General features: G+C 48.2%; 2 protein-coding genes across 3 annotated transcripts; one reads left to right on the forward strand and one right to left on the reverse strand.

Annotated features, from left to right (window-relative positions):
• Positions 1-6,679, forward strand: LOC149332208 (peptidyl-prolyl cis-trans isomerase FKBP2-like). Its single transcript, XM_089557146.1, has 3 exons — positions 1-666; positions 1,853-1,935; positions 5,212-6,679. The coding sequence occupies exons 1-3, from the start codon at positions 383-385 to the stop codon at positions 5,271-5,273; spliced, it is 429 nt and encodes a 142-aa protein (XP_089413272.1). The 5' UTR covers positions 1-382; the 3' UTR covers positions 5,274-6,679.
• Positions 5,053-8,069, reverse strand: fusl (transmembrane protein fuseless). 2 transcript variants are annotated; one of them, XM_089557145.1, is made up of 2 exons: positions 6,851-8,069; positions 5,053-5,540 (listed from the first exon to the last, which is right to left on the reverse strand). In XM_089557145.1, exons 1-2 carry the CDS (start codon positions 7,617-7,619, stop codon positions 5,245-5,247), a joined length of 1,065 nt encoding a protein of 354 aa, XP_089413271.1. In that variant the 5' UTR covers positions 7,620-8,069; the 3' UTR covers positions 5,053-5,244. The 2 variants fall into 2 exon arrangements, with proteins under 2 accessions (XP_089413271.1, XP_089413270.1); XM_089557144.1 differs by having other exon boundaries at positions 5,053-5,543; positions 6,851-8,067.
• Positions 8,070-16,552: the final 8,483 nt, after the last annotated feature.

A 16,552-nucleotide genomic window follows, 5' to 3' on the forward strand; every position in this document is an offset into this window, starting at 1 on the left:
TATCCATGCAAGTTTTGTTTGCGCAATTGGCACATAATCTTGAGAAACATTATTTTACTAGTGGCGCCCCGCTACCACTTTCTTCTTTACTAACAGCGTGCACGCCTTGGGCTTACAGGAGCGAATTTCGGAAGGCGGGACGCCGGCAATGCTAGTTGAGTACGCGGTGGGTCTGTATACGTGTGAAACTTTCACCTTTTAGCTGTTTAAACGTGGCCAGTTTAAGAGCCGTTTCTTGTATTTAGCCGTTACGCTGCAGTTCTTCCTACGGTACTGCACACAGCACTAAGAAGACGCCCACGTACGATACGCTGCGTTTGACTGTCTGCCTCATGCGAAGCTTGTTGACCGCGTGAACGAAGAAGCTCTATTCTACGCGGGGATGTCTCGCTGGTGCCTAATTGCGTGGCTTGCCGTAGCAGCGGTGAGCAGCGCAGTGGCGACGTCGGAGCCCAGTACCGGTGGCAAGCGACTGCAGATTGGCGTCAAGAAGCGCGTCGAGAACTGCGACGCCAGGTCTCGCAAGGGAGACGTGCTGCATATGCACTACCGCGGCACCCTCGAGGACGGCACCGAGTTCGACAGCAGCTACAATCGCGGAGAGCCCCTCACCTTCACCCTCGGCTCGGGACAGGTCATCCGCGGATGGGATCAAGGACTGCTGGCGTGAGTGTTGGTCTCCCAGTAGTTGTTTCACTGTGCTCAAGTTTTTAATGCAGCAATGCATTCTGGGGCTTGACGCTAGATTTTTTTCACTCACTTTTTGTCCGCACTTTTCAGCAGCACATTTACGTTCGCACTGCAGACCACTTTGGATACCAGTCGAGGTTCGAGCTCACCAGGAGCACAATTAGGATCACCTATGTTGTCTTTAAAACACGAATAGCGTAAATTGCACACATGGCCTCGTATGTAGGATGTGCTCACCATGTTATCCAGGTGAGCAGACGAAAAAACTAGCTTCACTCAGGGGAGTGTAATTCTGCAGCAGCCGCACCCAGCACTTCAGCTATGTGAATTCAGTTTTTTGTATGTAGGTGAGGTACCGACAACGCGTGCGACACGTCAGCATAATGCACTGTCGGGTCGTAGAAACAAATGCGGTCATTGACCTCAGTTTCGACCAGGTCGCTCCAATTCTTCAAAGGGAGCGATGCGACATTGTTGCAGACGCTCTCCAGCGCCGAATGCGGCAGAAATAATTAGACGAATGAATTAGCGGCTACAGGAGCGATAGGAAATAGGGGACGAAACTAGCACTCCTGAGCTGGACAGTGCAGCAAATTGGTTCTCGTCATCATTGGCTTTTCCTAACCCAAGTTTTGCTCGAGTTAATTGTCTTTTAGTGTAGAAACCGCTTGAACTAAACTATGTCCCTTGCTCGTTTCATGGGTTTGCTCTGAAAGCACTCTTGTTGTGGAATATGAGGGTTATTGCTTTTAATTATGCACTGATTTTTTGATGATCTGGAGCTTAAGCTCCTTCAACTATATGAGTGGTTTAGTGGTTTGAGCGTCTGCCTCGCAATCGGGTGGTACAGGGTTCGATCCCCAGTGCCGCCGAGTACCCACTGGTAGTTCAGTGAGCAAAAGCTTTCCCTTGCCCTGGCGCTCGGCACCTCTGGGGTGAAATGCTTTGAAGTGAGTGTTTGACTCCACCTTGAATACCAAAAAATACCTTTTGCCATGGCGCTTCTTTTTGCCAAAGCTGCTCTTGCGCCATCGAAATTTGGCATCATTATCATCATCATTAAAGTCCCTTCAGCACTGTGGGCCTCAAAGCACTTTACTGTGGCAGGGTTCGGTGACCTTTGGCATAAAGGATAGGAGCCAACCGACGCACTTCTTTCCAGGATGTGTGTGGGCGAGAAACGAAAGCTGGTGATACCTCCCGACTTGGCGTATGGTTCCAGAGGTGCGCCGCCCACTATTCCAGGTGGGTGTGATCGCTGCTGACCTCCCGAAGTCTCGGGGAGTTGTAAGAAACGGAGCTGTTCATTTGTACCAGTGATAAAACTGCCATTTAAAGTCGGGGCATCTGTAGGAATTGGTTTCTAAAGACTAGAAGACAGTGGCACACTGTATGTGAGCTGTGGAACTAGTTATCGGCAACACCCACCAATCCACTGGGATGTTGACAGTTTGCAGACTGTCACATCCCAAATTTTGGACCATTCGGCATCCTGAGTCTAGAAGCATGATGCCAGTGGAAAGTTTTTCAGCTGGCTTGTATGATGAGTGATGAGATCTGGTGACAAGGAAGCACGGGAGCGAGAGAAGTGATTACAGCATTAAAGTTGACTGTGAGGAGAGAGAGAGAGAGAAAAACTTATTTAATAGAAAAGTTTAAAAACCTTACCAGAAGGGCTCGTTAGTATCAGAGCCCTCTGGCTTTCTTGTGTATGGAGAGGGGAAGAGGAGGTATTTTTTGTCAGTGGGCTTTTGTCAGTGATTATGCCATGTGAAAGCGGGAATTTTCGCTATTCTTATCAAGACAAAGTGCATCTGCTGACATTTCTTTCGCATTTTGGCTGCATGTATTGTGTACTGGCCTTTAGCGTGTGACTACTAGTACATGACTTTGCCCCAAGTAAGACAAGTTTGCAACACTTTAATCGCCTCTTGTATGCAATGCTATCATGAGAAATGAAGTCGACATGCCTGGACTAATTGTGGTCATGGAGCTGGCTGTTTGGGAAAATGGTGCGCTAAAATTTACTATGTTAAGGTCTTACAAAACCAGGAAAAATCTTCTGAAGTCTTAAAAAGTTTGCATATCATGTAGGCAACTGCAGAAAGTGTTCCAACTTCCATCACACACCTTTATTTTGTAAACATAGTTCTCTTTTTCATTTTTATTTTATCGTTTTTTATGAGTTCATCGAATGAACAGCACTTCTCCTTAACTTTGCTAATCGCTTCATCACACATTCATTGATTGGAGCAGTGCAACAAAACTTTCACTGCGTCAAAAATGCCGTGTGGCTACTTTATATTGGCAGCCGTACCAGCCTTCAAAGCTAGATTAATTTAAATAGAAACTATTGAGCTGTTTATGAGTTATAGCATCATTTCAAGTTGAAGTTACACACTCAGCACTAGTTCTGACTAAAATGTGAGCTTGTCCGTCCCATGTGTGATCTGAAATAAAGACTAGAGGGTGTTAGAAGTCAATTTAACAGTGCCTTCAGCCTGACCCACCATGGGAAGCTGGAACCTGGAGGTATCACACATCTGGTTTGTACATAGTTTGTCTAAATTACGTAAAACCTGCATCATAAATTGTTTGAATGCTAGATTACTATGGGCCATTTGGGAACAAGCTAAATATTCCCACATGTGCAGACCCTATACTGCTGGCTTTTTCTAGAGAAGCTGCAGGTTGTGAACGAAAAAAACCAGTCACACAAGACGATGGACAAGAAGAGTGTACACACCACGACTGGACTTCGTTTACAATGTACCACAATGTGAACGACAATGTGAACGACTTCGTTTACAATGTACCAACTGGCCCGCATTTCAACCCTTCTGCAGGTTGTGCATTGCCATTTATATTGCCTATGCTACAGACACGACAACAATTGGCAACAAACACTGAATCTGTTCAGTTCCTTCTTGCAGTGCAGTTGCATTAAAATGATGAGCTAATGAAAAATTTTGCTAGCATGCATCAGGGAGCATTTTTTAGTTGCATGCCAAATGTTATCTATTGATTGAACATGTTCAGGCTTATGTGTGCTTGCTGAATCCTGCAGAGCCTTGTTCTCTTTGTGAAGGTCCCAGAAGATGGCTTCAGTGGAAGCTCGCCTCAATTAACTAGCGTAGCGGTCAAAATTCTAGAATTATTCTATTCATTTCCCGAGAACACCTGTATTCAGAACATCTGTTCAAGAGTCGAGGTCTGAAAGTTGTTTTACTTGTGATTAATGTTGTTGGTATTTAAAACATGCCATCAACGGCGCTGGACTTCATAGGAAATGAGTGAACATGTGAGACTTGGTGAAAGTAGCCTGCATATATTTTGGCACTGGAATCCTAAAAGGAATGCTGAAACATTATGCAAAAAAACAGCGCGAACAAATGGGGACGAGACGAAGAATACACAGGAACAAGCGCTGACCAGTTGACCAGGGAAATTATCGAGGCGTACAACATGGCAAAGAAAGCAAGATTGTGTGTCAGCAAACCATCCCTGCTCCTGCGTGACTGTGAGGTTGCATATCTGGACATCACATAGTAACACATGCGTTCTGATTTTGGTGTTTTTTTTTTCTGTTTCCTTTTATAAGCGTGTTTCCTGTGAATAAACTTTAGTTGAGAGTAGAAAAAAACAGCGCTTGTTCCTGTGTATTCTTCGTCTCGTCCCCGTTTGTTCGCGCTGTTTTTTTGCATAATGTATCACCAACTCGCCCGCTTATCTATCCTGTTGAATGCTGAAAGCATGTTCCAGACACCTGCACCTCGTCAACTAAATGAGGCAGCACAGTCCAATGTAATTCACTTTGCATCCTGTCTAAGGTCTGTTTGCATCCTGTCTAAAGTCCTTTTGCATCCTGTGTGAGGTCCTTTTGCATCCTGTCTGAGGTCACTTTGCATCCTGTCTGAGGTCACGGGTTACCTCCTTATGTATTAGTTGAGTGCTGATAGGGTGGACGGTTTTTCTTTTCTTTTTTTTTATTCCCGGAGGTGGTATAGTGATAGCGACCTAGACAGCCATTCCCGGTGTTGCATAAGCACTAATGGGCTGATATGGCCAGAGCCCAGGCAGCACAGATAACTCGCACAATGACCCATAATAAAGTCGCATGCTCTGTAAATATTAATTCATAAGAACATGCAGTTTAGGTTTCACTGTGGTCTATTGCATTGCATGTCTCTTGAGTGTCCACTTATGGATGAAAAAAATTCGTACAGCCACCAAACACAAAGCACTTAAAAACACACCACATCATGAAGCAGTACCCTTCATCCACACATGTCCCTTTCCTGGGCAGTCAGGTCAGCTTCTTGGTTGTGGTTTAGCAGAGTAGACTACACCTGTTGCGCAGTCTTCGTGGTTTTTATGTCAGTACATGTAATCCACATTTTGTAGTTGGACTCTTAATCTCTGCATTGCTTTGGTCACATCCGCTTCTGTGACCTCCTGGTACAAAGTGCCAGGTTTCGAGTAACACAAAACAATACGAAGTTTTGCCTCTCCCTTGCACAGGTGATGCCACGCTGACCTTCGAGGTGGAACTGGTCAAGATAGACCGGAAGACTGAACTGTGAGGAGCTCCGATAGGAAGGCGATGTCAAATGCGACACCCTGTCCATCTAGGGAGACGCCCCGTGTGAGAACATTGTTGGCAGCATACACAGTCTGCAGTAAAAGGAACGATCCGACAGCAAGCAGTGCGAATGCTAACACATCCTCCTGAAGCCACTCGTCGATGAGCATCCAGATGCCTCGCCAAACGGACACGCAGGCGTAGGTCGCAGCCAGGTGCCAGAACTCTTCGAACACACGTTGCACCCAGGACGATGAACCTCTTGCTGCTGCTGGGTAAATGGTAATGGGAGAATTTTTAGTACCTGCTGTTTTTGGGGTGTACATAAACTGAAGGGATTGAAACTGGGTAAGGCAGATCTTGTGCGAGTACAAGATGGGTGTCCTTTGAAGGATAGAAACTGGGTAAGACAGATCTTGTGCGAGTACAAGATGGGTGTCCTTTGAAGGATAGAAACTGGGTAAGACAGATCTTGTGCGAGTACAAGATGGGTGTCCTTTGAAGGATAGAAACTGGGTAAGACATATCTTGTGCGAGTACAAGATGGGTGTCCTTTGAAGGATAGAAACTGGGTAAGACAGATCTTGTGCGAGTACAAGATGGGTGTCCTTTGTAGGATAAGTTCTAAATAGTGTACGGTAACTTAGTTTCCTTAGTTGGTCTTGGGGCTTGGTAAAGAAAAATCATCACCAAAGATGCAGTGTTTGTAGTGCCTTCTGTCTTTAGATTTCTGTCACCTTTAAAAGTTTTCATGAAACACGTGTGTTGTTTGTTTTTGAATTAAGCACCCATCTTGGGTCGTTTCACTTTTGTTTGTGCTTTCATTCTTTTTCTGCTTTAACCAAGTAGTGCACCTGATCATGGCTTTTTTTTTGTTTCCATGTGTTTGGACTGTACATATTGTGAGCTTTTGTGATAAAAGGTGGACAGTTGCAGTCAGCATTTTTGTGCAATCAATGACTTCCTTGGCAATGAATGGATGTGCACATATTGCAGTCTATTTGAGTTTTTTTTTTGCGTTTTCCTGGCCATGTTAGTATGGGCATTCATTTTCATTGTTGAATGAGAATTGAGGATATGTAAATAAATACGTTTGGATGGGGATTCTTGAAAATGGACTACCTACTTTCATGCAGGATCATGGAAACATAGTGCCTCTTCAGGACAACGGACAAAGACCAAACACTGCAATTAATGATGTAAAAACGCGCTTGGGTGAAAGTAATGGTCTCACGCAAGAAAAAAACTGAAATGGGCAGGGTCTATATCTCTATGTTGTCTATCTCTGTCAAGGATGATGGTCAGAAGTGATAATTCTGGTTGCAGTCTCCTTTTAACAGCTCAAAAGAACTTAACACAAGCATTGATATGAAAAAATGTTGTTATACAGATCAAAGCACATGGAAAGCTCGAGCGCACCTTAAAAAGGTTGACATTTTTATCAGGTAACATGTAGATGCAGGAGGAGGAGAAAATTGCTTTACAAGCTGCCTGCTTCCTGCAAAGAAAAAAAAAATTCTTTTGCGCTGTTCAAGTGCCGCTGCACATATCCCGCCCAACTGTGCATTGTTCCATTACCATTCTTGGATGCACCTCCGTAGTCGCCGCCCAGGCGTCGCCACACGATTCCGGCTGGCACCTGGGCAGCCAGCAGCAGTACTGCAGCCGTCGAACCAGACGCAAGCGATGCCTTCGCCGACCTATTGGTCGCATCCAGAAGGGCCCACAGTCCCCGCCAGGCGCTGATCAACAGCGTCTGCAGCACGACCACTGTAAGCGCGCAGTCGGCCGCGAACGGCAACCATCCCCCCTTGTCGTCCGGCCGGTATCCCAGCCGCGTCGGCGCGTCGAAGTAGGCCCTCGGCTCGTCCGTGCCGAAGGCGAACGGCGTCGAAGCCGGCACCATCTTCAGGGCTCCGGCCAGGGCCAGCCCCACGCAACCCGCGACCATGGAGATGAGGGCCGACGGCACCGGACCGGCTGCCGCGAGGTACAGGTCGTGCAGGAGCCAGACGCCTCGCCACTGGGCGATCGTCGCAACGGACAGCAGCGGGGTGTACATGCGGGCTGCGAACCGCCGCCATGGTCGTCTGGGCCGGAGCCTCTTGTAGTCGTCGTCATCGTCCCCGAGAGAAGCGAGCGCGTATTGGGCTAAGTGGGCGGCCAGAACGGCTGCGTGGCCCAGGGAGAGGCAGAGCCAGCCGCTGACGTAGGGTCTCTGGGGTAATACGAACCAGTCCAGGAGGAACCACACGGTGCGCCAGTGGGCCACGACCAGCGGAGTGGCGATGAGCAGACTCAGTAGCGCGTCGCAGGTTGCTACCGCTGCTGCCGTCGCCACCGCCATACCCCCCCGTGACTAGTAGAAAGGGTCTTTACCGCCGGGCTTATCGGTGCCACCTTAGGGTGTCTTATCGGCCCGCGCCCTTCCTTGCGCCGGATAACGGACTACTTGACGCATACTATCGCTGCTGACACTTGTGAGTATGAGAGGGACACGTCTCTTGCTTTTGTCTTCTGGTAGCACGTGCTAGGCACAAGCGTCGTTTCGTGCGACCCGACAGCGTGAGAAAGAGCGCAGAACCTCATTTCTTGAGGTCCATGCGGTGGGCACTGCGCGCTTGTAGATGTGGCTTCTTACGGCGTTAGATAAGGAAAGTAAACTGGAGTGGAAGGACTGATAGGGACGCGACGGTTTGTGGGTCTTGCGATGCGTCAACAGGCTGTGCGGCACGGTGTTATTCTTTTACACATCGATAGGCTAGTGGAGTGTCCAAGAAACGTATTGGTAGCGCGTCCTCCTGGAGAACGTCGACTTTTGCCCTAATCTTGCGCACGGGGGCTCGATGAGTTTTAATTGTTAAAAACAAACTTGTATGCTACACCGGTGCCGCATGGACATTCGTTATATAGAACCATAGAAGAACCTCTTAAGTTCTGGTGCGACGCCGCTCAAAGACGTACCTTGGAAAGTGCTAGTTCGATGCAGACTTATTAGTCGTCTCGGTATACCAATAGTCACGAGATGTTCAAGGGCCCCTGAAACGGAGTGGATGCATAGTCAGGTGGGCATACCCATGAAATTGTGAGGTTTGCGGGGATATAGAGACTACAGCTGAAGCAGAACAGGCCATTCATTGAAGTTTGGAAGAAGTCTTTATCGTGCTCTCGGCGTGTGATAGAATAAATTGAGTCGGACCGGGCTAGATTATTTAGTCGTGGAGGCCGCTACTTCAATTAATTTTCTCGGGGATTGTGTTTTGTGTTGAAACCATTGGCATTAAGTCACTGTCATCCCACGCAGTTTATGAGGGGTGTTCATTAAAGATTTCCCCTGACCCACTCTTATTTACCGCAGGTGGTTGAGACTGCGCAAATGTAATGATATATCTGTAGGTTACAAGCCATTTGCAAATATGAGCAATAAAGGTCTTCCTTTCTATAGGTGCTTAAGTGGGACGATGTATTATAATTTACCCTCTTGGATACAGAGCAGTCAAGTTCCTTTACTTGAAAGGCCGCACCCCAAGGCATACTTTCAGTGGGATGAAAGAAGTTCATAGGGAGGATTCCCTATCATATGATGCAGTGAAGAACTGGCGTCGTTATTTCAAATGCGAACGGACTCCCGTGGAAACTGCTCCAATTACAGGCCGACCACACTCTGCTATCGATGAACACACCATCTGGCAAGTATACGCCGCCATTTTGGAAAATCGCCGCATAACTATTCGAGATGTAGCCAAAAACGTGGAGATTAGTCTGCGGTCAGTGCTAAGCATCATTCAAGACCATCTTCATTTGCGTGAAGTATCAGATCGCTGGGTTCCCCCACTCTAAGCAGAAAGGAGTTAAAAGGGAGTAAAGTCCTAGAGGACAGCTTACTTTTTTTTTACTCCTATATACATGGTCTGTTCTGAAAGTAGTAGGACTCATTTTTTTAAACAAAATTTATTCAAGAGAATGGTACAAACGATTACAATTTTTCAAGGTAGCACCCTTCCGCACCTACACGCTGCCGCCAATGAGTTTTACAGTTTTCTTACGCCTCCAGGAACGCCTGGACCGGAATGCTATTTAGCTCCCTTGTCACGGCCTGTTGAACCACCTCTACCGATCCGTGATGTTTCCCCTCGAGCGTCGATTTTATTCTCGGGAATAGAAAAAAGTCTGGCGGGGCCAAGTCGAGGCTGTAGGGGGGCTGAGGCAGCGTTGCCGCCTTGTGCTGGGCAAAAAAATCGGGGTCCTCATTCACATGATGAAGAAGATCCTACCGGTTGGCCTTTTCCTCCTCTGACAACACTCCTGGCGCCAACTTCGCGCACGCTTTCCTCATGGATAATTTTTCTGTCACGATCTCAAAAACTTGGGTTTTAGGAATGCTCAAGTCATCAGCAATCATTCTGATACTCATTCTACGATCACTGTTAAGTAAAGGTTTCACTCGCTACACATTTTCGTTGGTCCTGCAGGTCGAAGTGCGTCTGGGGCGGTCGTCTTCCTCCACTCTTTCCTTACCTTCTCGGAAAAGCTTGTGCCACTCAAAAAACATTTGATCTACCCATGGAAGCGTCACCGTAGACCTCCTTAATCATGTTGTGAGTCTCTTTGCCCGTTTTACCAAGATTTACTCAAAATTTGATCGCGTATCGCTGATCCAGTAAACGCTTGACGATTCTGAGTGACGAGACGTTTCGACAGGGGTTCACAGTACAAGCGACCTCCTCTCTTCAAAGGCCGAGAGCCGACTGCCGATTTTCTCCAGCATTCCCAATATCCCCCTTCAATGATCCTGCACGCGCAGACCACCTCTCGTCCGCCCGTTCGCCCAGGAAAAAACCAGTCCTACTACTTTCAGAACAGACCTTGTAGGTGTATTCGTGTTTAGAGTGCCGGCTGCACGCATCTTTCCAAAAGCAGGAACGAGCAGAATGTTCCCAGGCTCCTCGGACGGTGTGCCTTGGAAACCAGGAGGACTCTTTCAACAGACTGATTACTCTGGATGAAAGCAGGGTCCGCCACTGTGATCCGGTGACTAAAGTACAGACGATACGATGGATGCATCTGGAGCGACCGCCTCCAAAGAAGGCACATGCCCAATCCTCCACTGGCAAGGTCATACTCACAGTTAGTCTTCTGGGGCCAGCACGGAGTAGACTTCATGGATTTCCTACCAAAGGGTACCACGACTACTGGGGCATACTACGCTTCACCACGGCCGGTCTCGACGCGCTCGCTCGGTCAGAGCGAGAGAGCGCGCGCGTCGAGACCGGCCGTGGCTTCACTTATGCCGAAGCTGCGAGCAACAATCAAAACCAATTGACATGGCATTGCCTATCAAAGGTGTTCCGCCCGCCAGACCGTGCCGCAGTTCACAACTCGCATGCTGCCCAGATGGAAGCACCTTACTGCGTATTTGAAATTCTACCGCATCCCCTTTATTCACCCGATCTCGCACCACCGGACTTGCACCTCTCACCAACACTGAAGTCATTTTTGAAGGGAAGACACCGCGGTGGCGCAGTGGTTACTGCGCTCGGCTGCTGACCCGAAAGTCGCGGGTTAGACCCCGGCCGCGGCGGTCGAATTTCGATGGCCGAATTCTAGAGGCCCGTGTACTGTGCGATGTCAGTGCACGTTAAATAATCCCAGGTGGCGGAAATTCCGGAGCCCTTCACTACGGCGTCCCTCATAGCCTTAGTGCGCTTTGGGGCGTTAAACCCCCATAAACCAAACAATTTTTGGAGGGAAATCATTTCCCAAATCACGTGGCTGATTTACGAAGTCACAACGTGGCTTTTGGAGCAGCCTGTTGACTTATACAAACGAGGTGTTTACAGTGTCACAAAGATTTTGGTTTATGGTTAATGGAGGTTCAACGTCCCAAAGCAACTCGGGCTATGAGGGACGCCGTAGTGAAGGGCTCCGAAAATTTGACCACCTGCGGTTCTTTAACGTGCACTGACGTCACACAGCACAGTGTCATAAAGAGATGGGAGAAGTGTGCATCCCTGGATGGAACCTATGCTGAGAAAGACTGATGTGCAATGTCAGTGCATGTTAAAGATGCACAGGTGATCGAAATTATTCCGGAGCCCTCCACTAAGGCACCTCTTTCTCTCTTCCTTCTTTCACTCCCACCGTCCTCCCTGCCCTTACGGCGCGGTTCTGGTGTCCACCAAGATATGTGAAACAGACACTGCGCCATTTCCTTTCCTCGAATGCCAACTTCCAATTTTTTAATGTGCCAAGTTTCGTTGCTCTCAGTCCAAAGGAAGTGGGTCAGGGTAAATCTGTACTGAACGCCGCTCATAGGTTCCTAAACTCTCACACCTTGACGGTTGAGACTACAGCACCTATAGAACACCGTTTCATTACGTGACGTAGGGTGTCAGGCTTCCCGGCGAGCGAGAACCCGACTGATTATGACTGCACTGTTATTCGCAGATATACGCCGTGTTAGTGCAGAGGTGGGCTTACAGCCATGATGTGACATACTACGCTATCTCCAAAGAACAACATATGTGCTTCGCCGATTTATATGAAAAAAAAAGACAAGAGCACGAGAAACACACGCAACACAAACCGAGCGCTGCAGGACAATACAGACATCACCTCACGACATACAGGGTAAATCTTCATTGTGGTAACATTAGGAAATCTCTTAATTTCCATCCCGTTCGACATCGCTCACCACTAGCCTCATTTCACATTATCCGGCGCATCCACTTGAATACACTCCTTTTTCTCGTTCCTGTTTCTCCTGCTCCGTTGCCATGAGTGACTTCAGCCATGCTGTATTCTGTAATTATTCACGGACTAGCTAACAGACCAGTCGGCTTTGTTGACCCTGTCGTTGTAATACAGTTACGGCTGCGGTCAGAAATGCGGTGTGAAACGATCTGGGCGCACTGCGGATCTGAGCCACGTGGTTTTGTGAGCAGATTCCGGTGTCCAGAGGAAGCGCTGCATTGGACTAAAGGGACGAGCTTGGCTCATACTTTCGGTGGCGTTTTTGAAATCGTAACGAAGCATCAAGTAAGAGAACGTGAGTTCAAAGAACGTTACCATTCGTCTTGCTTTTTCTTTAAATCGCGTTGGTGAAGTCACGTGACCAAGAAAGGCTCACTCGGTTAACGTCAGATGGTTGTACGAAAACTGGCGGAGTGGTGCCTCGCTAGTAGGCTGAGCGCTGTAATGACGAATGGTCGGAACGGATGATTTAGTGTGTAACTGTCAAAATAGTTTTGAGGCCTCTTTTAAGTTGTGCCGCCGCGGTGGCTCAGCGGTTATGGTGCTCGGCTGCTGACCCGAAAGACGCGGGTTCGATCCCGGTCGCGGCGGTTGAATTTCTTTGGAGGAGAAATTCTAGAGGCCCGTGTACTGTGCGATGTCAGTGCACGTTAAAGAACCCCAGGTGGTCGAAATTTCCGGAGCCCTCCACTACGGCGTCTCTCATAGCCTTAGTTGCTTTGGGACGTTAAACCCCATAAACCAAACCATCTTTTAAGTTGTATTTACTTTGGAGTCTGAACCCGGCCGTTATTTTGGAGGTGGAACTGGTGAACGCAGTTGTCAGTAAAAATAGCTGAGCTTATGGTATTGCTTCTGAAACAGCAGTGATATCTTGGATTTAATCTAAAGCTGAGTTTGCAGTTAATTGGCGGCTGTATACATTTTTCCAAGCTTGACATGTAACGCTTTCTGTTGGGATATAGTTGATCTTCCATGATCTTTGATCAACCTGCGTAAAAATATAACGGGCAAGTACAAGAAAGATGACGTGTACGGAAGCGCTGAACTAGTTTTTTCATTCCGAAAGAAACGGGGACAACATAAACAGTTTTTATTCTAGACGCTATGACGTAGAAAGCTAGGCAATAACCATTTTGATTTGAAGACGTGTCAGAAGATGCCATAAAAGACGTAGGAAAAAAATTTTTGCACCAATGCTAGCCATCAAAATCTGCAGAGCTGTTTTCTGTGGTGCATCAAGGCAAAAAGAAACGAAATGTTGCTAAGAAGAACGGCCAACAACCGGCCAACTTTACACACTTTGCTGTCTATAGTGCCTCTCTTTCTTTTATTGGCGCAAAAAAAAAATTTAGTGGGATACCTCTTTTAGCCACACTCTCCGTGATTCAGTGACGTCTGTCTGTGTGAAGCTGAGTAGTAAGCGTAACTGGCTCACTGGGCCAGTGGATACCTCAATCGCGCTTTCAGGTACGTGGCTGGGGTGTCCACCTGCAAAAAAAAAACGAGATTTCGCACAGTATTTCGTGCTTGGCAATGCTAAACCGCTAGCCATACTTTTCCTATTTGTAAGGCTATTTTTTGTCTTTTTCGGTATCTCGTGACGCGTTTTCGAATCAAAATAGTCCTTGCCTAGCTTTCTACGTCACGCGACTGGACTAGAAACTGTATAGATACATTTTCCCGTTAAAAATTGCATGTTAACTGTTCCATCCGCGTCGTCCTTCTTCTACTTGACCGCTGTCTTTTTGCGCTGGTTCATCAAAGATCACCTCGTATTATAAGCTCGAAAAATGTGAGTTCGTAGCGAGCCTCCAGCACACAGGTACTCACCTGTCGTTTTTCTGGCATCTTCTTACCAGTCGGCAACCAAGCTGATAACGCTTTGCCAGAACGCCGTGAAATATGCCAGATGGCAGTTGTTGCACTGCGTGAACGTATCTCCAGCGCACGTGCACATGAAGGCATGTCTAGCCCAGATGCGGAACGTTTGGAAGTGGGTAATGGCATATATGACGAAATAAATGAAGTAAAAAAAAAATCTGATGTCATAAGCAGGCTCTTGGTGCCAGCTGCCATTTGTGGGTCGTTTGTGAAAAAGTAAAGAAATGGCCTCTTTTATTCCTAAGAAAGCAGGTGTGGGACTTCCGCTTTGCCTTACCTATTGAGCACTCGACTGGGGCAGAAACGTACGTGGAGGATAACGAAGAGGGTACAACTGAAATTGAAATTGAGGGCTTTTCAAAGGCCACCAACAACAACAGGGTTACGTAGCGAGCTGTAGAAAGGAAAATGATAGGTGTAACGTTGAGACAAGAAGAGGACAGAGTGGAGTGAGTCAGGGAACAAACGTCGATTAATGACATCCTAGTCTAAGTCAAGAGGAAGAAATGGGCGTGGCCAGTGCATGTAATTTGAAGGCAAGGTAACCGATGGTCCTTAAGATAACGGAATGGATTTCAAGAGAAGGCAAGCCTAGCAGGGGGGCAGGAAGTTAGATGGGCGGGTGAGATTAAGAAGTTTGCGGGAATAGGGTGGCCCCAGCTGGCACAGAGCAGGGTTAATTGGAGAGATACGGGAGAGCCATTTGCCTTGCTGTGGGCCTAGTCAGGTTGATGATGACTATCAGCCTCCTACCCCACCCCATGAAGAGAGAGTGATATGTATATTATCAGTGATACATAAATCCTCGATGGGTGGGCACTCTTTCCCGTGCTCTACTGGAGATTGCCAGCCGCTCTGCAATATCCGCTATAGGTCGGCTTGAGCGGCAGGGTGACCATCGCTGGACACACTCTCCTCCCATGTCGGTTTGGGTGTGGGGTCTGGGAGTATTGCTTATTTGTCGTATACGTACATGTTATATGTGCTAGGGTGGGTTTACCGCCGCTCCATGGACATGTTTGTTTGAAATTAAATGGGTGTATCTTGTTAAGTATGTGCATGGTAGGGTACGCTTTGTCTGCGGTGGCTCAGTAGTTATGCTGCTCGGCTGCTTACCTGAAAGAAGCGGGTTCGACTCCGGCCGCGGCGGTTGCGTTTCGATGGAAGTGAAATAATAAAAGCCTGTGTACTGTGCGATGTCAGTGCATGCTAAAGAACCCCTGGAGGTCGAAATTATCCGGAGCCCTCCACTACGGCGTCCCTTATAGCCAGAGTCGCTTTGGGACGTTAAACCCCATAAACCAAACCTCACCCGCCGCGGTGGCTCAGTGGTTATGGCGCTCGGCTGCTGACCCGAAAGACTCGGGTTCGATCCCGGTCGCGGCGGCCGAATTTCGATGAAGGCGAAATTCTAGAGGCCCGTGTACTGTGCGATGTCAGTGCACGTTAGAACCCCAGGTTGTCGAAATTTCGGGAGCCCTTCACTACGGCGTCCCTCATAGCCTGTGTCGCTTTGGGACGTTAAACCCCCATAAACTAGAACTAACTCTTTCTTTCACTCCCATCTTCTTCCCTTCCCTTGCAGCGGGTGTCCATTGCTTTGCGGGACAATTACTGCGCCCCTTCCTTTCCCCAAAAACCAATTTTTAAATATCCGAAGGATATTTAGAAATATCGAATACCTCACGAGTTGAGATTTTCAGTGTCAATCGCCCTGTGTCGCTGGCGCTTATGTCGCGGACAATTATATTTCTAAGCTACTCCAGACACGGGATTCACTTTAGGTTCTTAGGTGTTAGCGAGGATTTAGTTTTTTCATACTATTCTGTTTCGAAATCTTGATGGATAAGCCTTGCTTGAAGTAGAGCATAGATGCTACAAAGAGGTCCGAAGTTGGTTTTTGAAGGGAAAAGCTTCACTACGCTAGTCAACACCGCACTTCGCGTGAGCCGGCGTATGTCGGAGCACGAGTGACGTCACGCACGGCGCAGGCTACTGCGCATGTGCGCCGTCGCTTCTCCTCCTTGCCACCGTTTGACCTTTCGCCGCAGCCGTGCGCATTTGAAAGGTGGGGTATATAAGGCGTGCTTGCCCATAGAACAGGCGCACGCTGCCGCGCGCTATGCGTCTTCGTTTGACGTTCGCCGCAAGCGCGTGTTTATCCCGGATCACCGCAGTTTTATTGCGAAAGCTATACTACTCTAGGTTTTGAGCCGTCAGCGTGGTCCGGGCGGTAACTACGTTTGACCTTTAGACGAGCCCCGTAGTGACGTCACACCGAGCGGAGGAAAAACTGGAGACCGGCGCGGTCCCAGGGTAACCACGGCGCGCCGCGCACCTGCTGCGCGCCGCAGCCGCGAGGAGGCGCTCGCTGTGGTGACGTCACACCAAGCGGAGAGAAAACTGGAGACCAGCTCGGCTCGTCGCCGCAGCCCCACGCCGCTGCTGCTCTCTCTCCCTCCTTCCCTTCCTCTCTCTCAGAGAAGATAACGTGTGGATGTGCAGCTATGTCGACGGATCGGCTCGTCGGGCCAGCGGCATGGCGGCTCGAACCCGCGACCTCCACCAAGAGATGTTACGTAAATGTACGCACACAAGGGCTAGTCACGGAGGGATGCTGACAGCAGCTCAATCGAACTACTG

Source organism: Amblyomma mixtum, chromosome 8 (assembly GCF_055824585.1).
Source record: "Amblyomma mixtum isolate Tamu chromosome 8, ASM5582458v1, whole genome shotgun sequence".
Taxonomy (NCBI): domain Eukaryota; kingdom Metazoa; phylum Arthropoda; class Arachnida; order Ixodida; family Ixodidae; genus Amblyomma; species Amblyomma mixtum.

Coding starts and splice junctions, on each gene's coding strand:
- fusl (XM_089557144.1), bottom strand. CDS start 7,619: ATGGCGGTGGCGACGGCAGCAGCGGTAGCAACCTGCGACGCGCTACTG. Junction 5,544..6,850: donor CGGAGGTGCATCCAAGAATG/GTAATGGAACAA, acceptor CCATTTACCCAG/CAGCAGCAAGAGGTTCATCG.
- LOC149332208 (XM_089557146.1), top strand. CDS start 383: ATGTCTCGCTGGTGCCTAATTGCGTGGCTTGCCGTAGCAGCGGTGAGC. Junction 667..1,852: donor TGGGATCAAGGACTGCTGGC/GTGAGTGTTGGT, acceptor ACTTCTTTCCAG/GATGTGTGTGGGCGAGAAAC. Junction 1,936..5,211: donor TGCGCCGCCCACTATTCCAG/GTGGGTGTGATC, acceptor TCCCTTGCACAG/GTGATGCCACGCTGACCTTC.